The following is a 20,897-nucleotide window of genomic DNA, read 5'->3' as shown; positions in this document are numbered from 1 at the left end:
AATTTGCCCCTGTTTCTGATTTATCTGAAGCCCCCTGCATCACGGCAATATTTTGTCTCCTTTACAGTTGAGAGAGGCAGAGAAAAGGAGAAAGCGGCGCGCTTATTCATGTACTTAGGGGATTGCATCTGTAATGAACTGACTGGCTTTTTAGGCATACATAACACAGCCCACTACTCACCTTAATAATGTAAGCAGGTCGTAACTCCTGCTAACCCAAGGGTATATATAAGGCCTGCAGACACAGTCGCACACGCTCTTAAACACACACAGCCTACCTATATTAGCCAGTGACCTCCACGTTTTCCAGGTCCTCTCATTGTCACATTGCGGGTGCATTGGAATATGAATGTTTTATGATGGGGGAGAAAATCTTGCGTTTCTTTTGTGTGCGCTGTGTATGTGTAATTTTGTAGTTTTTTATAGATGTGGTTTGTTGACCAGGTTGATTACTTAGTGCACAGACAACTTTGCTTTTTGTATTACTTTCTTATAAACCTCACCTGGTATTATATAACACAATCTACAGTACACGCCGTCATTTAAGAGGAGTCTCCCTGCTGAAATACTGACGGCAGATTAAGCTCAATATGTCAGTGGACACCTTTCTGTAATCATCATTCACAGATCAAAATCCTTAAATGCAATTTAAATTAATTTTCTTCAGCTTCATAGTGTGTGCGCTCTGTGTATTATTTAATGATTACTCTTCTTTAAAGTGGACTTAGACCTAAAACAGCAAAGGCAACTTGTTTACCTGTCTTTGGCCATTATGCCTTAAATTCTGCATCACATTTAATGAACTGAATCTTATCTTTACAGGTGCTTCAGATCCTCCTTTGGATGGGTTAACTCCATATGTGCTCTACTGCTCCATATCTTATCTTGCATGCGTACAAACAACATGGTTATACACAAAAACACACTTAACATATGCATAATTAAAACATGCAAACACACACACACACACATACACGCGCTTATAGTCAAAAGCGCACCAACAGACACACATTAACTCACACACAGGGGCTATGTGTTGACCTGTGAGTCATTGCTGTCAGCATTGATTTCCTTTTCTCGGAGTGACCCCTGTCACCACAGCGATAGAGTGGCCGATATTTCACCAGTACTGCTGGGCCTCTCTCTCTCTTTCTGTCCAGCCTCCTGCCTTTCCCTCCTCCTCTGCAAGTCTTTTTCTGTATCTTCCCTTTTCTCTTTTCAGCCGCTGTCTATGTCCCTTTTCCACCGGCCCTGTCTGTCTCTTCCCTCTTTTTAATAGCCCTGTCTAATAAAAAAAAGCTGAACAATCATAACTGTTTACTTGTCTTTTGAACTCAGTTAATTTCATTTTTTTCCCTCCCTCATGCTGTTCTCTTTTCTGTGCAGTGTGAATTGACCTCACAATAACTGTGCTGACACATATTTTTCACTCATCCTCACAAATGTTCATTTGAAAATAAAAAAAGAGAGATGCAGACAGGATAATGGCAAGGAGTGCTTTGAATCTTACTGAGAGTTGTGTGTGTGTGTGTGTGTGTGTGTGTGTGTGTGTGCGTGTGTGTCGGTGTCTTTTGCGTGAGCTTTTGTCTGCGTATGCTCTGTCTTGCTTGCTCAGTCCCCACTTGACTTCCCACACTGTATTGCATTAAATATATTCTTTTTTTTAATCTCTAAGGATGGAAGTCAAATTATTAAATCAATCCGATCTCCATTTTCATCTTGGATTCTGGTTTTGAAAATGGGGAATGATTGTTTTCCTTCAGTTTTATTTATGCAGTCGCTGTATGTTAATGTCGTCTTTCCTCGTGATAATATTATCATGCTGCTGTCGTCAACAAGATGCAAATTCTTAGCAATTAGTCAGGGGTGACACACCTCACACCTTCACCCCTGGGTGCTGTCGGACTTCATCACAGTTTACACCCGAGAAAATCAATTTCTGCAACACTATTTTCAGTTATTTAGCAGCGTCTGTTTAATAAATAGAAGTTTAAGTTATTACTGAAGTGAATATTGAACTATTTGGATGTGTTAGGAGTGAGAGAAGCATTTCTTTGAAGGTCGTGTCTTTGTAGATTGTATTTCTTGCGTGTAACAGTTTAGCATTAAAATTCATTTCAAGCTGTATGCATTATAATGCTCATAAAAGTCTAATAATTTCTGCAAATACTTAATTAAATGAGTAATCATTTGGTGTCTGTCCTAGGTGTCTGACTTTGGGTTGAAGCCTTTGTTGCTGGATGAGGTTATTGGACCTGTGGTTCACAACCCACCAAGGTTTGTATCACCTTTTTTTTTTTTGGAGAAGTTCACTTTTGACCAAAATGATTAATTTCATGATTCAACCACACTGTTGAGAAAGGTAACAGAGCTGGCCTCAGGGACTGTGTCTGTCCTTAGGGAGCTTGAACTCTTTAGGGAGTCACTGCAACACCACTGTCCCCTTGGCAATATGCAAATCCCTATATGATATTTCCCACCATGCAATTCTCCAAAGCCCCTAAGACTTGTTCTCTTTTTACTTTAGATCTTTCTGGAGAGACAGATTTTTAGTTTTACATTCTGACAAAACTAATGAAAGTAGAATTTTTGAAATCTTCATGCTCATACATATTTATCTAGTCTGCGTTTTTCCATCGCCGGTTAGGCACTTGGGCTTACTTGACCAGTGAGAAGTTTGACGTGAAAAATCAATTGGGTAGCATTTGAGTAGCAATGAAAACAACAGTCCAAATAAAATCTGTACTCATCTGATCCCATATATACCTTGTAATTTGACATTTCTACGCCTACATGAACCTTTATTTTCTGCCTTGCTCTGACAAACAGGGGTTCAGTTTGGAGGGAGCCCAGTGGAGCTGAGTTCCACCTCCTGATATCCAAATTACACCTGTTACTTTTGGCATTATTGTATCATCAACTCACATACATATTTCAAAACCTGCTTTCCGTCTTGTGCTGAACGTAGAATGTCATATGTTTTGTTCTTTGCTTTTATAGCACAACCGCAGCATCGCACAGCTGTTTGATGCTACAGCACAGCCCAATCTTTTAGTGTCTTGACACTAAAAGATTGGGCTGTGCGCAGTTTACGCAGGTGGCGCAGCAGCAGTAATTTCATTAATTATTTATGTCTTCTGACACGCCATTGTGATCTTAGGTATTAACCCAGCTGTTGTACACAAATTCATAGTTACCCTTTGGCAACAAAGCAGTTGTGTGTTAGAATGAAGTCAGCATTTTTGCGTGCAGCAAGAAGTCAAAAATATCGGTTAGTTTCATGTGGATAAGGTTGCATCAAGTGATTACTGCAGGAAGTAGTTTGCTTTGATTCTTAAAAGCAGCGTTGTATGCAGCAGGGGCATTACTGCAAGCATGAACAATAGACAGCCTATTAATAAATGCAGTTTATTATCCTCACTTTATAAGTTACTGTAGACACTTTAGTTAGGTTTCACTGGCCCAACTTTTAACTGAAGAAATTGTTCCTGTTGCTACTGTCTGCAGCAGCGTCTGTGATCCAGACGTCGCTACGCGAGAGCTGCTCCTCACCTCAAACTCCAATTTAACCCCTGCTGACAAATAATGCCTTACTGACAAATGCTTTGTCCTCCAAGGTGGCATTATAATATTTGCTGACATAAAAGAAAATTGGTTAATTTCCAAACACAGGGATATTACTGCAGTTGATGTTTGTTTTTTTTTTACAAGCTGTCATATAATAGCTAAAAAAACCATCCAAATATGGTCAAAAGTGAGAGTCGGCAGTTTGACAGCCTGCAGTGCAGCCAATTAAAGCACCCAGCTAAGCAGGAATCAATGGTCTGGCACGACGTGGCACAGCCGAGTTTGTGGCTATACGGGGCTTCTTTGCCATTCTTGATAAAGGCACTGAAGGGTGTGATGGAGCCTCAGTCAGCGTACTTGCTGTCAGAGATGTGGGGATTTGCATCGCACCTTGAGCGTTTTAAATGGCTGCACATATAATAATAAAAAAATTAAATAAATGAAATGAGTAAATCAGGTCTCCAGAAAATGAAATGACAGGCAGGTTGAAACAGCGGGTGAGTGTGTGCGTTTCTTGCCACCAGCGTCAACATTAAACACATCAGATTGAAGCCACCCTCCAGGGTAGCATCACTCAGCCAGGTGTGTGTGTGCGTGTATGTATGCGTGTGCGTGGTGAAACCTAAGTCTTTTATCTACTTTTCCGTTTTCCGTTTTTTTTTTTTTTTTTTTTGTTTATCTACAAATTTATTTATATATTTCTGTTGAAATGGTGTACAGAACACACACATAGACCCTCTCTCTCTCTCTCTCACACACACACACACATACAAATACACCCACACACGCATTGATCTATCAATGTATTGATGTGTGAGTGGGTGTCAGTTTTTTCCATCTATCTCAATTTTTATTTATTTTTTAATTATTTTCCCTTAGTATAATCTCCAGCAGAGTTTTTTTTTAACACTGGAGTTAACTTGAGTGCTGTTTTCCTTTGCCAAAAGCAGTCAAATGCTGAAAGTTAGTTAGGAAAGAAAGAAAGGAAGAAAAAAATAAAGCTTTGACAGAATATCCTGATTCTCATTTGGGAAAGGTAGGAACTTCACTTATTTGAAACTTAGGCGGTATCCCTCAGTGAGACTGTTCTAATTCAAAACTCCAAACTTTTTTTCTGTTAACAGAGTGATAAGCTATATGGGCTTTAAGAGACTGGGGGTTCATTATTGTTACATTATTATTTTCTTCTGGCGCTGCTTGTTTTTCTGTTGTCCAGCTGTTTCCCTGAAAGTCTGCAGACTCTTTCCTCACCATTTTCTTCTGCACTGACAGTGTACAGTAGACGCACTTTCTGCCTCTGTGTCTATTTCGTCTGTTTCTTCCTCTCCCTACCTCTCTCTTCCACTTCTCTCTCAGGACGGGAGGAGGATATGTCTCTTTTTCTCCATATTGACTTTCCCAGGTCAGGCTCCTCTTCTCCTATTAGGCCAAGCTAACTGATCAATACAGAGGCCTGGTGGGCTGCTGTATGGACATGCAGACATGCACACACAGCGGGCTGTGCTGTGGCCAAGTGCCACGCTCATTAACAAACAAACACACAAAGTAGAATAATCACAGTGCTCATATCTACCCATTTGTTAATATAAACAGATGATACAGCTGATTATTAAAAAAAAAACAAAAAAACATGACTAACATTTCTATGTGTATTAAAAAGTTGCCCAACATTAACAAAAGTCCTGAAATGAGCACATCGATTAGTCAGTCATGCGTGAATACATAAATCTTCATCCAGTTGGTTGCTTTTCTGTCAAATACAGAGATGCAAGAAACTCCTCCTCTCCTCTAAAATCTTCTCTCTTCTCCTCCCCTGCTGTTCTCCCAGCTGATGAGTTGTGACATCTGCAGTGCTGCGACATGGATAAGCAGCTGCCAGAGATGGAGCTGGGGAGGAATGATGGAGAGAAGACAATGCAGGAGAAGGGTGGAAAAGGAGGGGGTGCAGTAGGAAGGGGTGAGGGACGCTGACAACCAGCAACAGTTAGATGTACAGTGGGGGCTTTTGGGGGGGTGGGGGCACGATTGCTTTGCGTGCACGTGTTCCTAAATGTGTATATGCGCATTACTGTGTGTGTGAATGTGCATCTATGAATGAACCGGCGTGGGCGTATGAGCACATGTGTCTCTGCGTGGCAGCGTGCCAGGCAGTGCCATCTGGCTGCTTGACAGAACTCCTCTCATTAACGAGGAGGTTAATTGCTGTGGCAGCACCCAGGCTGTGTCAAACACCACCCTGGGGACACGGAGGCAACAGACTATCTACATGTTGGTGTGTGTACATGCATCAACACGTGTACGGTGGTGTCTTCAGCATAAAATGTGGAGCGGGAAACCCCAGCCTTTTTTTTTTCTCAAGGGTTAAGACTAACCTGCCGCGTATGAACCCCATCGTGTGAAGCGAGTCGCGCGCGGGGGGGTGGGGGTGGGGGGCTGTGTCCTTTTTGTGTGTGTATGCACTTGCACGTGCATGCCAGAGTGCATACATGTTGAGATTATTCTTATGAATTATGCCTTGTTGCTGTAATGATGTAGAAAGAATTGGGTTTACAGAGCCAATGTCTATAGCCCTGAGGGCAAACACATATGTATACACACTCACACACCCACATGCATAGCGTGTGGGGGGGAAGTGGGGGCAATTTGCATTTGTTATTACTGCATATTCATGACTAATTTTGTTAGCCTTGCTTAATAGGGCTGAATGACAGGTTGAGAAATCGAGAGCCTGCTTTAATATCACACACAGTCACAGTAACACACACACACACACACACACACACACACACACACACACACACACACACACACACACACACACACACACACACACACACACACACACACACACACACTCTTCAGTCACATTCACTCAACCTGCTCTCTCTGTCCACACAGTAATCATAACAACACTTATGGCTTTTAATAGGAATTCTCTGTTCCTCTGGTGGTGTGACATTGTGTCATTTGTTTAGCACAAGTACTTAGTGTATATTGCAATATAGCAAGCTATACAGCCTTATTTGTTATATGCATAATCATGACCTGCAATATTATGCGCACACACCCACAGATGCATACACACTTGAATGGCATGAATAAATTTGCATTTTGACTTGTTGCAGATCAGGATTTGCTGCATGTTTTCATTTTTATTTTCCCAAAAGAAGCAAAACTGTTGGGAATGAAGGATCCTCCTCTTGTTAATAAAATTCTGTTTCATCCATTAATGGTGCAGAAAATAGCGGCTTATGTACATTAAGTAATACAAATTATACTTTTTTTTTGTTTAAATCTTACGACTACATATTAGTTGTGTGTTTATGCATTTGAGTTTTTGGACAAGATAAGATAAGACAAGATCTTTCCCGGTGAGTGTTTTCTGCACTGAACGTATGCTTACACGCACTCACGTGCATCTTTGAAGTGTCTCTTCTGCATTTGGGGTTGTTTAAGTGTTTTCCTATCAAACCCATAGGAAAATAAGTTTTACACATACACGTATATGCTACATAAAGTGCTGTTCGCAGAGGTCTTGTACATTTTTCCTTGTCCGGTGAAAATTTACAGCAGAGGAAGAGTGAAGTTAGAATCAAATAATAAAAAAAAAAGCAGTGGATTAATAACAGCAGAACATAGACTTTCCCATTCTCCTATCGAGACAGAAAGAGACTATAATCTAAAGTCAGTTTTCACTGTCTCCTCTGTGGCTTTTACTCCATTTGACTGAAAAGTTGTTTTTTTTTTCCAAAGTGAAAGATTTAACTCTCAGCGCTCTCTATCCACTCACATGTCACTTTTGTCAAATCTTGCCTTTCCTTCTCCACTTGGTGTGAAAGTGTAGACACGCTTGATCAAATGTGAGTTTAACATTTTTAATCTGTGCAAAGTTTCATCAGAATAGCTCATCTCATGAGGCTGGTAAATATGAAATTGTGTGTGCGCATGTGTGCGTGCGTGTGCGTGTCTGTGTATGTCTTTGTACGTGCCTGTGTGTTTGTGAACAGTACCGTATGATCTGTTTTTTTTCTCTTTCTTTCCATCTTGGGTGTGTGACAGCTGTCACTGGTGACTCAGAAAGGTGTCTGGGCAGAGTTAACGTATTTTCACCGCCGGGAAACACACAGACTGATACACACACACACACACACACACACACATACACACACACACTCACAGAGAGAAACACGTATCAGCTCTGGTTGCTGTCACCTAGCACAAATTTCAACAGGCTCAGCATCTCTGCTGCTTTTGAATTAGATGAATTTGAATCACATTTTATACTTTATACATGTGCTGCATGTTGTCTGCACATTCCTATTTTATATATGATAGCATTACATTGATGGTTAATACATTTCAATTAAGGATCACAGATTACGCAGGGTTTGTCTTACATACAGTTTCTGTTATTCTGGTGATGGAAACAGTCTTATGCACTGACATATACTGTGATTATTTTTTTATGTAACCATGATCAGGCTTTTATCTCTACAATTCAGATCACTTATTAATGGATGCAATCTCCTTCTAGTACAATATGTTGTTAATGTATAACAACAACACATGCAGGTACCTGTACAGAGACTTTTTCCTTACTGTATTTTACATCCATCTGCTTCTTTAATAGTTCACCTTGTCCCTCCTCTTCCTCATGTTTTTCCGTTATAGCACTGGTTCCTTGGACATGATGACATCTGAGATGGAAGATGTGAAAGTCCAGCTGCAAACCAAGGACATTGTCATCTCGGATCTGGAGAGGGAGCTTGCAGAGAATATACAACAAAAGCACAAGGTAATTGACTTGACTTGATTTTAGTGCATTCCAAAGAATTGACTACCAGGATTGCACCTCATCGCGAGATTCTGTCCTGGCTTAATTACATATGCATGTATTTGTCCTGACTTCCCTTATTTCAAAGTGTTGTCAAAGGTCTCAAGATAGTTCCCAAAAAAGGAATACAATGTAAACAAACATCTTTTTCTTGTTTTCATAGCAATTCTAAGCCTGACACAATTAAATGACTTGCTAAGCAAATTATTTTCTTTTTTTTTTATCTTTTTTTTCCCAGCATTTGTTCATAAGGCTGTTTAAAAGGTGGAGAAGTCTTTTTTACGATATTGGTTTGGCAGCTGTGCTACAAGCGCTCCATGTGCAGTCAGGTTTAACAGGAAGCCATGGCGTGTGTGATGAATTACCAGCATATCTCAGAGCCCTGGGTAACAAACATGGCATCGCCGGCCGGGATTAAAAGGGAGAGTTTTTTACAACCTTCCCACACCTCCTTACAGGGTGTCACTAAATTATACCCACTGCTGTTTTACTGTCTTCTGTGGCTTATGGTTAAGACACACGTAAACACACACACACACACACACAGGCTTGCAGAAATGCACACACTCACGCACACACACATGCATTTTGTGCTTGTGGTAAACCCAGACTTGTTGGTTGTTTATGTGTGTGTTGGCTGGTTACTGTTTGTTTATGCTGCTTGTGAGTTGACTCATTTGCACTGCTGCTAATTAGTGGTTTGTGTGATTACAGACAGATCCTTAGAGAAACAAGTAGAGGAACTGGAGCTTGTTCTGTTAATCACATTTTCAACAAATGGCTATGTACTTTCTATTCTGCTTGTGTTTCTGTTTAGCTGGTACTTCTGCAGTGCAGATGCACAAACAGATCTACTGACACAGGACACACACATACACACATGGAGCTTTGCTATGTGTGATTGCAACAATTAAAAAAAAATACTGTTTGTTAGCGTGGATCCACTATTGGTGTGAAATGAATGGGTTTCCAGAACATGTGGCCAAATTAAGTGCATACCCATAAAACTTTAAATGATGTAATTACAGTATGTTATATTTTAATCTGTAAAATGCAAGCTTCTAACTATGAATTTGTCTTACACAACTCAGGCAATTATCGCTCATGCTCTTGCAGTTGTAATTACAGAGACTTCTGTTTTCAAATGAGACATTAAGAATTGATATAAAAATTTAATTTTATTCATTCCAATTCATTTCAGATTATTGCAAGACATTTATGAAAAAGTAATCAAATGCAATTTGGAAAAACTGCATGAAGAGTATTAGTCAGTGAATAATTGTCAATGAAAATAAACCTTTGTCTCATTTGAGGAAAAAAAAAAAAAAATCACATCTTAATTCCTTTCTGGCTAAGACTGCAACGCAGGTGCTGGAAAGCGGCGAGAGGCTGGTGCACCTGCAGAGCGAGCTGTCTTGTCTGCGGCGGATCCACGAAGACAACATGAAGGAGATTGCTGAGAAAGACATCTGCATCACCAAACTGCAAGCTAACATTCAGCTCCTGCAACAGGAGGGGGCTGACACGCGGGCTCAGGTGCGCAAAGGCTTACATGTGTACTATTCAGGGCTGCTGTTTGCACACATGCACTTTTACATATTACACATGCAACAGCTATTAATGTGTGGTTTAATAAAACATAAATTCACTCACTTAATGCCAGTCAATTTAGCCATCTTTTCCCTGACCCACTTTTTCTTTTGCTGTCTTGCAGGATGTTGTCTCGCAATGAGGTCTCTTGATGTTTCAGATTAGTTTTTTAGATTATGTGACTGGTACCTCATTTGTTCCACTCATTGCAGGGATGTGACTGCCTGCACATTCCTTTTTTTTTTTTTTTCCCTGTCTGACTTTAGCTCTCCGAGCTGAATGTAAGAACAAATGAGCTGCAGGAGGAGTTAAAGAAAAAAGAGGTTCGATGGAGGCAGAGGGAGGAAGAAGAGAAAATAAAAGATAAAAAGGAGCGTAAAAAAGCACGATGAGAGGAGAAGGCAGGAGCAACCGAAGACAGAGGAGTGGATAAAGAGGGTGTTAGAAGAGAAGATGATGGAGAAAGAGTGGAAGAGGGGGTTTGAGGAAGATAGAAAGGACTATATTCAGGCTGTTAAAAAGTGGGCTAAGAAGGCAGCTATTTTGAATTTTGAGGCGAGTGTATTAATGCACTCAGTAGCTAAACAAGAGCGACTCATCAGCGGGTAAAAGTGTGCAAACTGGGTTGCCAATAGGAAGTTACACACCTTCATCAACAGTTTCAGTATGATTAGAATCTTTCAGTCATCAATTTGATTTACATCAGCTTACCTCTTACAACCTTTGAGTATTTACAAATTGATACATGTTTATATCAAAATCTTAACTCACAGCTTCAAGATGTTTTTTTTTTTGTATGATGGTCGTACCTTAATTGAGAAGACTTGATATGTTTTCCTAAAACAGTGCAGCAGACAGTATATTTTGACATGCACACACTTGCACAGGCTTAGAAAAAACCCCCAACAAAACACTTCACCTTAATTCAGACCTCAGACACTCTCTCTTCTCCCCCTCCCCACCCCTTCCATCCTGCCATCTCGCCACAACCGCTCCAAATTAATCTGCAAAATATTGATTTGAGGACCAAGGGGGTGGGGGGGTGGAGGCACACGATTGCGGCCGCATATTAATACGAACAAGCCGCTCTTCGTCTCTCCTCTATACTTTAAGATCCTCATATCTTCATAATTGATTAATGTTCCTTTGTGAAGTGGGGATGAATAATACATTAGTGGGCCTGCTGCACCCTCAGGCTGATGAGAAAATGTTTAATTTCAGTAAATGTAGCGCTCCTTCTCTCTTTCTCTCTGTTTCATTTTCCTCTCTCTGGTTATTTGTGAGTGCTGGAGTGTGTTTGTGAGTTTTCACTTGTGAGCTGACGACTAGAGGAGCGTTGTTGATTTGCTTTTTCTGTGTTTACTGTCGGCTTTAAGCGCATGTTAAGCATCACAAACAAAAGACAGCATCTGCATTTGCAAACATGAATGAATAAATTGGTGGTATGAGCTCAGTGTTGTTCTATCGACTGATACAACTTCAAGATCTGTGTCACTTTACAGGCTGCTTGCCTTGAGAAAGAAATCATCCCTTCTGACTTTTTTTTTTGTTTTTTTTCTTCTTTTTTTGGTACACATTGCATAAAAATTCACTGCAAAGATGATTTGCTGTGTTATCTGTCAGCAATCAGTGAGGGCATGGAAATGTGCCATAAACCCACCTGATGGGAACAAGTGGCCTCCTCTGCAACCTGAAAAGGTGCAAGGAGCTTGACATTTTGTCAGCTGCCCTGACTGGCACAGCCTGGCTCCACTCAAGCTCATCTGGTTAACAGTGCTAATTATGCTAATCAGAAATCTAATGATGATGACGAGGGGCTTAAGAGCTGCAGCATAGCAGGCTTGGAGTATTTGTGTGTGTTGGAGGGGTGGGGGGAGGCTGAAGTGCCTGGCACCTGATAGTGAACATCTGTGTGTCGAACAGATAAATGATGAAATCAACACGCGCATAGACGCCCACAGGTCTCCCTTCATGCCTACGTTGCTTCGTCTTCACTTGAACTTATACCAGTGATGAAGGGGATTCCATACACACGCGCAGCTTCATACGTACACACAGAGCGCTAATTGAATAAATAACACTTCTCCGTTAACAAGGATCCTAATTAGTTATGCTAATCAGACTAGATAACCCAATTAACCCCATATTGAGGCAGGGTGGGCTCCTCTCTGTGTGCTTATGTGTGGGTGTGGGTTTCTGTGCCTGAGAGCATATCAGAGGCACTTAAGAAAACACGTTTGCCTAATTACTTTTCAATGGCAGAGACGAGCATTTATGTTTTTTTCAAGTCCTTATTGTTCTGCAGTTAAATGTGAGATAATAGGCTTTCCACACTAAAGAAAATAAGGATTGAACAGTGTTTGTTTTTGTGCTTTCATATGTGGGGATATCTGCATTTATATGTATTTCTCTTTGCCTTCTGCCAGCCTGTCTCTCAGTCGGATCTAAATTGACATGTATATTTTTACAACTATTATGGTTGTTTAAACAGAGTGTGTATTTGTTCAGAGAATGTCTGGCTGTTCCATTAGTTTATGTCCTTGGAAATACAATTTGGCCTCAAGTTCTCTCCGTTTATTTAAAACCTTCAGTCAGCGTTCCCCTCCTAATAGTGAGCCGTGTTTCCTCTCGTTTAGCTCCACCACTCATTATCCGGGCCATGTGGAAGAGACAATGTTTAGAGAGAAGAGAGAGGGAGTCTTGGAGAGGGACAGCGAGAAATGGAGGGCGAGGGAGGGAGAAAGTGGCTAAAAATAAGAGCAAAGCAGAGAGAAAAAGACAGAGGGAATTAATGAGTGACTGAAAGAGAGAGAATGTAGATTGTCTCTGAACCTGGCCGCAGCTGCTTGTGCTTCTAATGAATGGTGAGGGGCAAAAAAAAAAAAGGGAGGGAGACAAGACTGTCTTTGTTGTGCCTATGCCATAGAGAGAGTGAGAACACAACAGATTTATGTCTTACAGGAAGTCTCCCAGATTTGTGGTGTCACAAACCGCCTACCTCAAGTCAACTTCATGCTCTGGCTTTTAATTAATAGGCAGCATTCATGTATATGTATCTGTTTGCCTGTGTTTGAACATCGAGGCATGTAGTTGATCATGTGTGGTTTGGAAATGACTGCTCGTTTTGACAGAACGGGACTCGTCTTCCCGTCTAGTCTGGCCTGTATATGTGACAGTGGGAGACCTTTAATTAAAACACCACCACCAGAATAATGTTGCATTAAGATAAGATTTATACTTTGTTTAGAGCTCTGACAAGCGCCCTTAGAAGAGCGGCAACAACGGCATTTTCACATATAAAAACCTGCCATTTGGATTAGCCTTGGTTTTAGTTTTAAGAACAGTTTCAGGGCTGCCCTCACATTCGACTTAAGCTGCTTTAAAGAACAAATACTGTGAGGTATTAAAAGCTGCACCCAACCTTAGCATTAGGTCGTGGCACCTTTGCTAATGTGCTAATGGAATTCACTGTGGTGCGCTTAACTGCGGGGCTTAATGTCCAAAGCGTGCACTTTTGTAATGGGAAGACCAAACAGTAGAAGCTACTCTGTGCAGTACAGGTCCTGAATGGGGGGGCCGAGATGCTAATATTAGCTCATGCTCACATCAGCTGAGTCATCTCCTCTGTGTCCTTGGCTTATTAACTGATTTAAGACTGATTAGATCAGTCATGCACAAACGTGCACGCGCACACACCAAATTTGAATATCAAAATGGAATTGCTTGACCAGTGAAAACTAGATTAATTCAAAATGTTTGCATCAAGGTGTAGGTAAAACAGATGACTGTGCATATTCCTAATGCACCTTGCAGCATTTAAAGCCATTTATGACATTAACTAAAGCTCATGTTATGCAAACACATTTTGCAAGTCAAAGCCACTTATGTTGAGAATCCGTGATGCTCCTTTTTTTTTTTTTCCTGCTTCGCCTTGATTTGACTTCATGAGATCATCAGCATAAGTATTGATTTTGCACTCCATTAAATGGAGTTTGAGTTTGCTACAATGTGTCTGCTCCTTTTCATAATACCATGCCTCGGTAACAAGAGAGTGACGTTGAACAGTTTTACAACATTGTTTCTGTGCCATCTTTTTAATCACTGCCTACCCAGATACTTCAGGTGGCTTGATAATAAGAAAAAAAACATGATTCATTTCTACATGGACACATTGTTGACCCATATACCACAGCAGCATTAGTTTAAATCCTTATTTATCACCTGTAATTGTTCCTTGATCTCACTTCATCAAGGTTATGTAAACTGATTAGATACTCTGCGCTTCCACTAAGTGCCACAAATAGCTTTTCTTCTCTCTAGTCTCCAGAAACCATCAAGAAGTTGCACCGTTGCAACCCAGTCAAATCTCCCGACATCCTAACAGCATGCAGGGTGGTGCACATTTGGCACAGAAACCTCCCACATTCTTATTCTTTATTTGAGAAATAATTTCTGTTGTTGTGAGAAACCACTGACGTTTTGCATCTTCTTATGTGAGCGCTGCGTGATCAGCTGAGAACACGATGTTACATTTTCACAGCTGTCCTGGTAAATAAGAGAAAGTTGTCTGTTAGAGTTAGTTTAGTCAGCCAGTGTTAAACGTGTACGCTTGTGTGTGTGTGTGTGTGTGTGTGTGTGTGTGTGTGTGTGTGTGTGTGTGTGTGTGTGTGTGTGTGTGTGTGTGTGTGTGTGTGTGTGCTCCGGCACAGGACCGACTGTTTCTACTTCTCTCTATATATGTGGCAGTTTCCTCTCGAGATGTTAATTCCTCTCCTCCCTGTTGTTGTCATGCTTCCACCAGCAGTGTCTGCACCAGGGAGACGAAGACATATTGGTGTTAATGAAAAGCCCTCCTAAACTATCCTCCCCGCATGAATGTTTAAACATGCTTGTCATAACATTCATTCGCTCACACATGACAGCTAGCATCTGCAGCTGCCTTGCTCGCCCTCAATATTTTATCATACCATCTCCCCTAACCCCACACTAGCACAATGGCTGCGCTGTTAGCAAACTGAATTATAATGACTCAAAACAGGCTGTGTTCAGACCCACTGCCAGCACAGGCCATGCATAATGGATTCAGTAACACCAAAGGTCTCATAATGGTACAATTAGTCAATCTTAAATATGAAAGTAATAAAGAAAGGCAAGACGAAGACGCTTTTTGGTTTTTCAAATGGCAAAAGAAAAGCAGAAAAGGAGAAATGTAGAAAAACATAATGAGAGAAAGAAAGCAAAGTAAGTGGCAAACATGTAAAAAAGGAAAGAGAGAGTGAATTCCTCGTGCCCATTTACAGTATGCTGTTCCAAAGTCCCATAACACTGCAGGTCAGCAGTTGTGACCTTGGTGGTTTTGACAGAAATGATTCACCATGGTAACGGTTGGTCTGCAACCCTCAGCACACCCCCGCACCCCTCATCATTCCCCAACCTTTCTTACTGCCTCTTTTCCAATTTGATTGGATGCACAATTGAAATGTCATGCCTCAGCAAAATGCATGCACATGCACCCGATCAACCACAGTGAAAAGGGGGATGAAAGAACTGGACATGTTACACACATGAAATTGTAAATTAAGAGAGAGGCTAAGACACACCGAGAGAAAAGACGGGCTTTGGCCGAGCCTTAAATCACTTGCCTTTCAGGGAGGCAAGGGTAAATGCGTGTGTATGGCTGAAATCATAATCATAGTTATAGGGTTAATGTTGTGTGGCGTACCAGGGGACATAGGCACAGTGCATGAAAGCAGAGAAGTGGGAGCCATAGTCACTGAATGCAGAGTCAAATGAATATTAATGCAGAACCAATTACCTCAGAAAAATGTTGTCTGTGGGTTAACTTTGCTAACGCGCGTGTCTCACCTTTAGCACAGTAGAAGCATTGGGGGATGGGTTGTTGGGGTGGGGTGGACAGCACTGATGTATTAGTTTTCTTCCTAGCAAGCTTCTCTGTCCCTGCTAAAATAGAATTGTTCAGCAAACAGCTCCTCCCCTCCACTTATCTTATTTCACTAAGATGCAAGGTCCGGTTATTAAAGAGAGAGTGCAAAGTGAGGGTTACAATTAGGGCCTTATTTCATAAGCAGCAAAAAAACAACCCCCAAAACCCCCCAAAAATCTATTAAACAACAATAAGCCTTTGGCTTGTCATTTAGTAACACTAAGTCTCCTCTTTTTCTTTACTCTAGTGTTTAGAGGTGAGGTGCATACTATCTTGTTGGGTGAGCAGCTTAGCACAGTGCAGCACTGATCTATGCAGGTCTCTAGTTGCTGCTGATCTGCACAAGTGACTGTGCCACACTTAAAGCCCCTTCTAAATCAGTGTTAAAGCCTTGATAATAGACCTCACTGACCAATTGATTGGCCTTCATATGTTTACAGCTCACTTTAATTGCCTCAAAAATACCATTTATCAGTCAAGTGTGTCCATATATGCATGTATGTGTGAGTGCAAGCATGCCTGTCCATTGACAAAAAGGCTTATTGATTTATCAGCATCAGGATTTGTCCCGTTCACCATACATAAAACCCCTGCGTATGTGCTGTTCAAAATGGGAAATGGCCCCATTGATTCCCTTAAGTTGGAGCCCAAATGCTAAAGATTTTTGGATAAGCTTTCTCATTACTTAAGCTGAAATCAATAGGGGAGAGCATGGGTCTAATGAATGAACGGGCCACAGATCAGATGGGGTGTGCTCATCCCTGGCCTGTCCTGGTCGATCCCAGTGTGTGTGTGTGTGTGTGTGTGTGTGTGTGTGTGTGTGTGTGTGTGTGAGAGAGAGAGAGAAAGAGACGGAGTAAGACACACACGCACTCACACAAAACGAGCTGACTATTTGGACATCACAAATCTTTTTGTCTGGCTCAGAAAATTTACATTTTACATCCATTTGTGTCTTTTGCTAGCGTTGGTTCTCGATTCACATCAATGTGTTTTTAAATATGTTCTTTCCAGGCCTCAAATGTGTTAAAATCATGCAAGATTCCAAATCCTTATTAGCAAACAGTTTGGAAATGCAAACAGTTTAAGCCCCATAAAAGGCTACTATTTTATTTTTATTTTTTCCCCTCATTTTAATTGCACTAGTTTCCTTTTGCACACTTTCTTTCCCTCTGTAGTTGGAGGCCAGCAGAAAGCAGGTGGAACGACAGAAGAGGGAGTTATCAGAGTTTCACCAGAAGGAGGAGACACTTCTGTGTGAGGTACGAAGATAAAACACACACACACACACACACACACACACACACACACACACACACGTGTGTTTTGCTATCTTTGTGGGGAATTTCCATTGACTTCCATTCATTTCTACAGCCTAAACCTTACCTTTACCCTTTTCCTAACCCTAACCATCACATACCTAACCCTAACCCTAACCTAAACTCAATTCATACCTTAGCCCTAACTCTGACCCCTGACCCAAAAACAGGGTTTCCCCTTGTGGGGACAAGGTTCCAGTCCCCACAAGGAGCAATTGGTCCCCACAACGTAGTATATGTCAGGAAAATTGTCCCCACAAGGTATTATAAACATACGCGCACACACACACACACACACACACACACACACACACACACTCACACACACACACACACACACACACACACACAGACACACACACACACACACAGAAGAAGTGACTCGGGATTTAAGATTTAAATACTCAGCATCTACAAATAAAATCTAGATTAGTCATAAATCTTCATGGGAATGTACAGTAATATCCAGTGCATGTGGCTGTGTGGCAGCCAGCCAGCTGGTGGAACCAAGAATGTAGCTCACAGACATACACAGAAACTGCGACCTGTCTCAATCGCAGCCCCTTTATTTAACTTTGTACTTTTTCCACTTTCCACTCTTTCCACCCCTTTGAAATACCAAAACAACACTTGAAAACTGTATTTTGCTGAGCGAGCAGATGTTTCCTCTCAAAGTACATTTACCAGACCACTTCGAACTTCTCTTTCACTTTGTGACTTGGAAATCCATAAATTACTTACAGCTGATATTATAGACAGTTGTCACTGCAGTTAGCTGAGCCAAGAAGTTCCTAGCTAAAATTAGAAGCCAGTAGAAATTCAGAGTTGATAATAAATAAATAATATTGCAGTTAGCGAATATTGCATACACACGAAGCAGGAAACCTAGGAGCTACTTAGAGGATTTCTAAACCGTGGCTTTAAGTGGGATGAACAATCAATAAACTGTGCATATCAGCAGTATCAACAAAGAATGCGACTCTGGATAATCACCGCTAACCCAACCCACTTTTCAAACAGTAAACTCCCGATCCCCTCCCCTATTCTCCTCCAAGGTGTCCCGCCTTTTCAGCTCATAAATATGGAAGGCAAAAGATGATGAGATTCAGGGACAAGAAAGGAATCAAAATCTATTGTAGCGTGTCCTTTTCCCCGTGTAAAGTTTGAATTAAATGTCACACATTAGCATGTGAACTTTTAAATGAGCTTGTTTGCTCTCCACGGCGCGGGGCATGTAAATACCCATCCTGAGAACGGAATGGGGATTTCGTAGTGGGGGGGAGAGGGGGTTCACAAGAGTTGAGGAGTGTAGGACATATTTGAGGGTTTGCGGTGGACAATTAGGCCCCACCAAGGGATGGGTGTGCCAAACAGGTCTATTGACTGCAACCTGAACTGACAGACATTAGCAGATGGGAAATCTCACTGAGGGATGTGGCTTCTAGTGATTTATGGGGGAGAGATGATTGACATGAGGAGACTGACACACATTGTCATAATGTCTGCTCCTGGGCAAAATCAGGTGAGGGTGGAAAGAAATACGTATGCACGTAGAAAGCCATTGGAACTTTGTTTGATCATCACAAATTTTCAGTATCAGCTGCCTAAATTCTTATGTACTTTATAATGTTAAACTGTCATTCTGTGTTTTATATGCAACTTAGAGTTGAAACTATGAAAAAAGCAAGCATATAGCATATAGCAAAAATCATAAAACAAGCATGCATCAATAATAATATTTAAAAGGTCAGAGAGAACCTTAGGGTTCAGATCTCACCAAGTACTGTGGTCAGAGTTTGTGTGTGTGTGGGCGTGTTGATGCATGACTGTATTATGTATCATATTTGATAACCAAACACCATAATATATGTGCACATATTTTATTGACCATGATTCCCTTTGTTTTAAAATGTGAGGCTGCTTATTTATTGACATAATTTCCTCTCACTGAAGGGCTTGTGTCTATAAAATGCATTAAAATCACATTGCAATCTTTGGTTACCCAGGAGTAGCGTCATAGTTCTATTATGCTCACTGAATAACAGCATCACAGCCTGTTTATCAATCCAATATCTCATAATGTGCTCTCTGCCTGGTCATTTTGAATATAAAAAGATCTCATACTCCTATTGTACCATATTTCCTATATTTAGTATTAATCTCTTGTACTGACATGAATCTGACACATCCAATATGGTATTTGATTAGTTGTTTTTGTTTTATGTTTGTTCCGTTATTTTTTTTTTTCTTCAGTCTCCAGGTGATATTAGATACATGTGCAGAGCTGGTATTATGTTGGTTGTTTCATCTGAGTATAAAAATGATTTAGTGTGTACTCAGCAGGCAGTGTCATTGACTAGCTTTAATTTCACTGCAAGGGTGGGCTTTATTACTCTGCTACTCTGTAAATATGTGTGTGTGAGTGTATGTGAGGTGTGTGTGTGTGTGTGTGTGGGGGGGGGGGGGGGTTACAAAGAAAAAGAGAGGGTGCAAATGAATGTTTCTGTGTATATATGTCTCCTTTCATGCTCGTTAGCTTTGCAGCATGCACGTACTGAGACTGCCCTCCCCTTGTGCTGGATGTTATTAACAACTATAATTATGTTTTGAAGTTTAGTGGCCATGTGAATAAATGCGCTGGTGTCGTCACTTTTAGGCGAGCAAAGTTGTTCTAAACTTAACTAAGTAGATTTTGGTGCCTAAAGCTACCAAAGGTAAGACGGAGCAAACAGCAGGTTAAATGCTAAACTTAAAAAAATGGACCCGCAGAAAACTCAATTTCCAGTGACTTGGTCAAAACTCGGGTATGTCTGAATTGTGTCTGTCCACTCTTTCAAAGTGGAAACACTCCTGTAGCCATGCGGGAAGGTTTTCACAGTACGCTGTGAAGTCCTGGGAAAAACTAAGTACACCAAATGATTCAATGACTTTTAGGATCATGTTTATCTGTGTGGCTCAGGAGGTGGGGCAGGTCATCTACTAATCAGAAGGTTGGTGGTTTGATCCCTGGCTGCCCCTAAGTGTCCTTAGGCAAGATACTGAACCCCGATATGTTCATAGGAGTGTGACTGAGTGTGTGTGAATGCATGAATTAAACATACTGTGAAGTGAGTGGTCATGTAGAGTAGAAAAGCATTTATATATATATATATATATATATATATATATATATATATATATATATAAACCTGCCCATATATTTGATCAGAAATAACTTGAAGTAATGGTTTTCGGTGTGACTTAATCAGTCGGTCACATCATTGTTGAGGGATTTTTGCTCACTCTTCTATACAGTCTTGTTTCAGTTCCTTCAAGTTTGACTGGGCCATTGTAACACCTTGATTCTCTTCTTTTTCAGCCCTTCTGTTGTAGATTTGCTCCTGTCACTGTCCTATTGCATGACCCAATTTCACCCAAGTTTAGCTATCACACAGATGGCCTCACATTTGACTCTAAAATATTTTTGGCATACAGACGACTTAAAGGTTTCCAGGTCTTGTGGCTGCAAAACGAGCCCAATTTATCAACCCTGCAAATCACCCCTATGAGGTGCTGATATGTTGTTTGGTTGTGGCCAAACACGGCACTGTGAATTATGGCCAAACATCTCCGCTTGGGTCTTGTCTGTCCGAAGGACAGTCCA

General features: G+C 41.0%; 1 protein-coding gene across 1 annotated transcript in view; it reads left to right on the top strand.

Moving 5' to 3' along the window:
* The window catches only part of LOC115799193 (trichohyalin-like), a 56,212-nt gene that overhangs the window by 9,420 nt on the left and 25,895 nt on the right, over window positions 1–20,897 (top strand). The window contains exons 3-6 of the mRNA XM_030756214.1: window positions 2,207–2,277; window positions 8,239–8,362; window positions 9,758–9,937; window positions 17,114–17,197. Of these exons, the coding sequence (XP_030612074.1) occupies window positions 2,207–2,277; window positions 8,239–8,362; window positions 9,758–9,937; window positions 17,114–17,197 (459 nt within the window). The remainder of the gene's footprint in view (window positions 1–2,206; window positions 2,278–8,238; window positions 8,363–9,757; window positions 9,938–17,113; window positions 17,198–20,897) is intronic.

Source organism: Archocentrus centrarchus, chromosome 20 (assembly GCF_007364275.1).
Source record: "Archocentrus centrarchus isolate MPI-CPG fArcCen1 chromosome 20, fArcCen1, whole genome shotgun sequence".
Lineage (NCBI taxonomy): Eukaryota > Metazoa > Chordata > Actinopteri > Cichliformes > Cichlidae > Archocentrus > Archocentrus centrarchus.
This window is presented reverse-complemented; position numbering and strand designations above follow the sequence as displayed.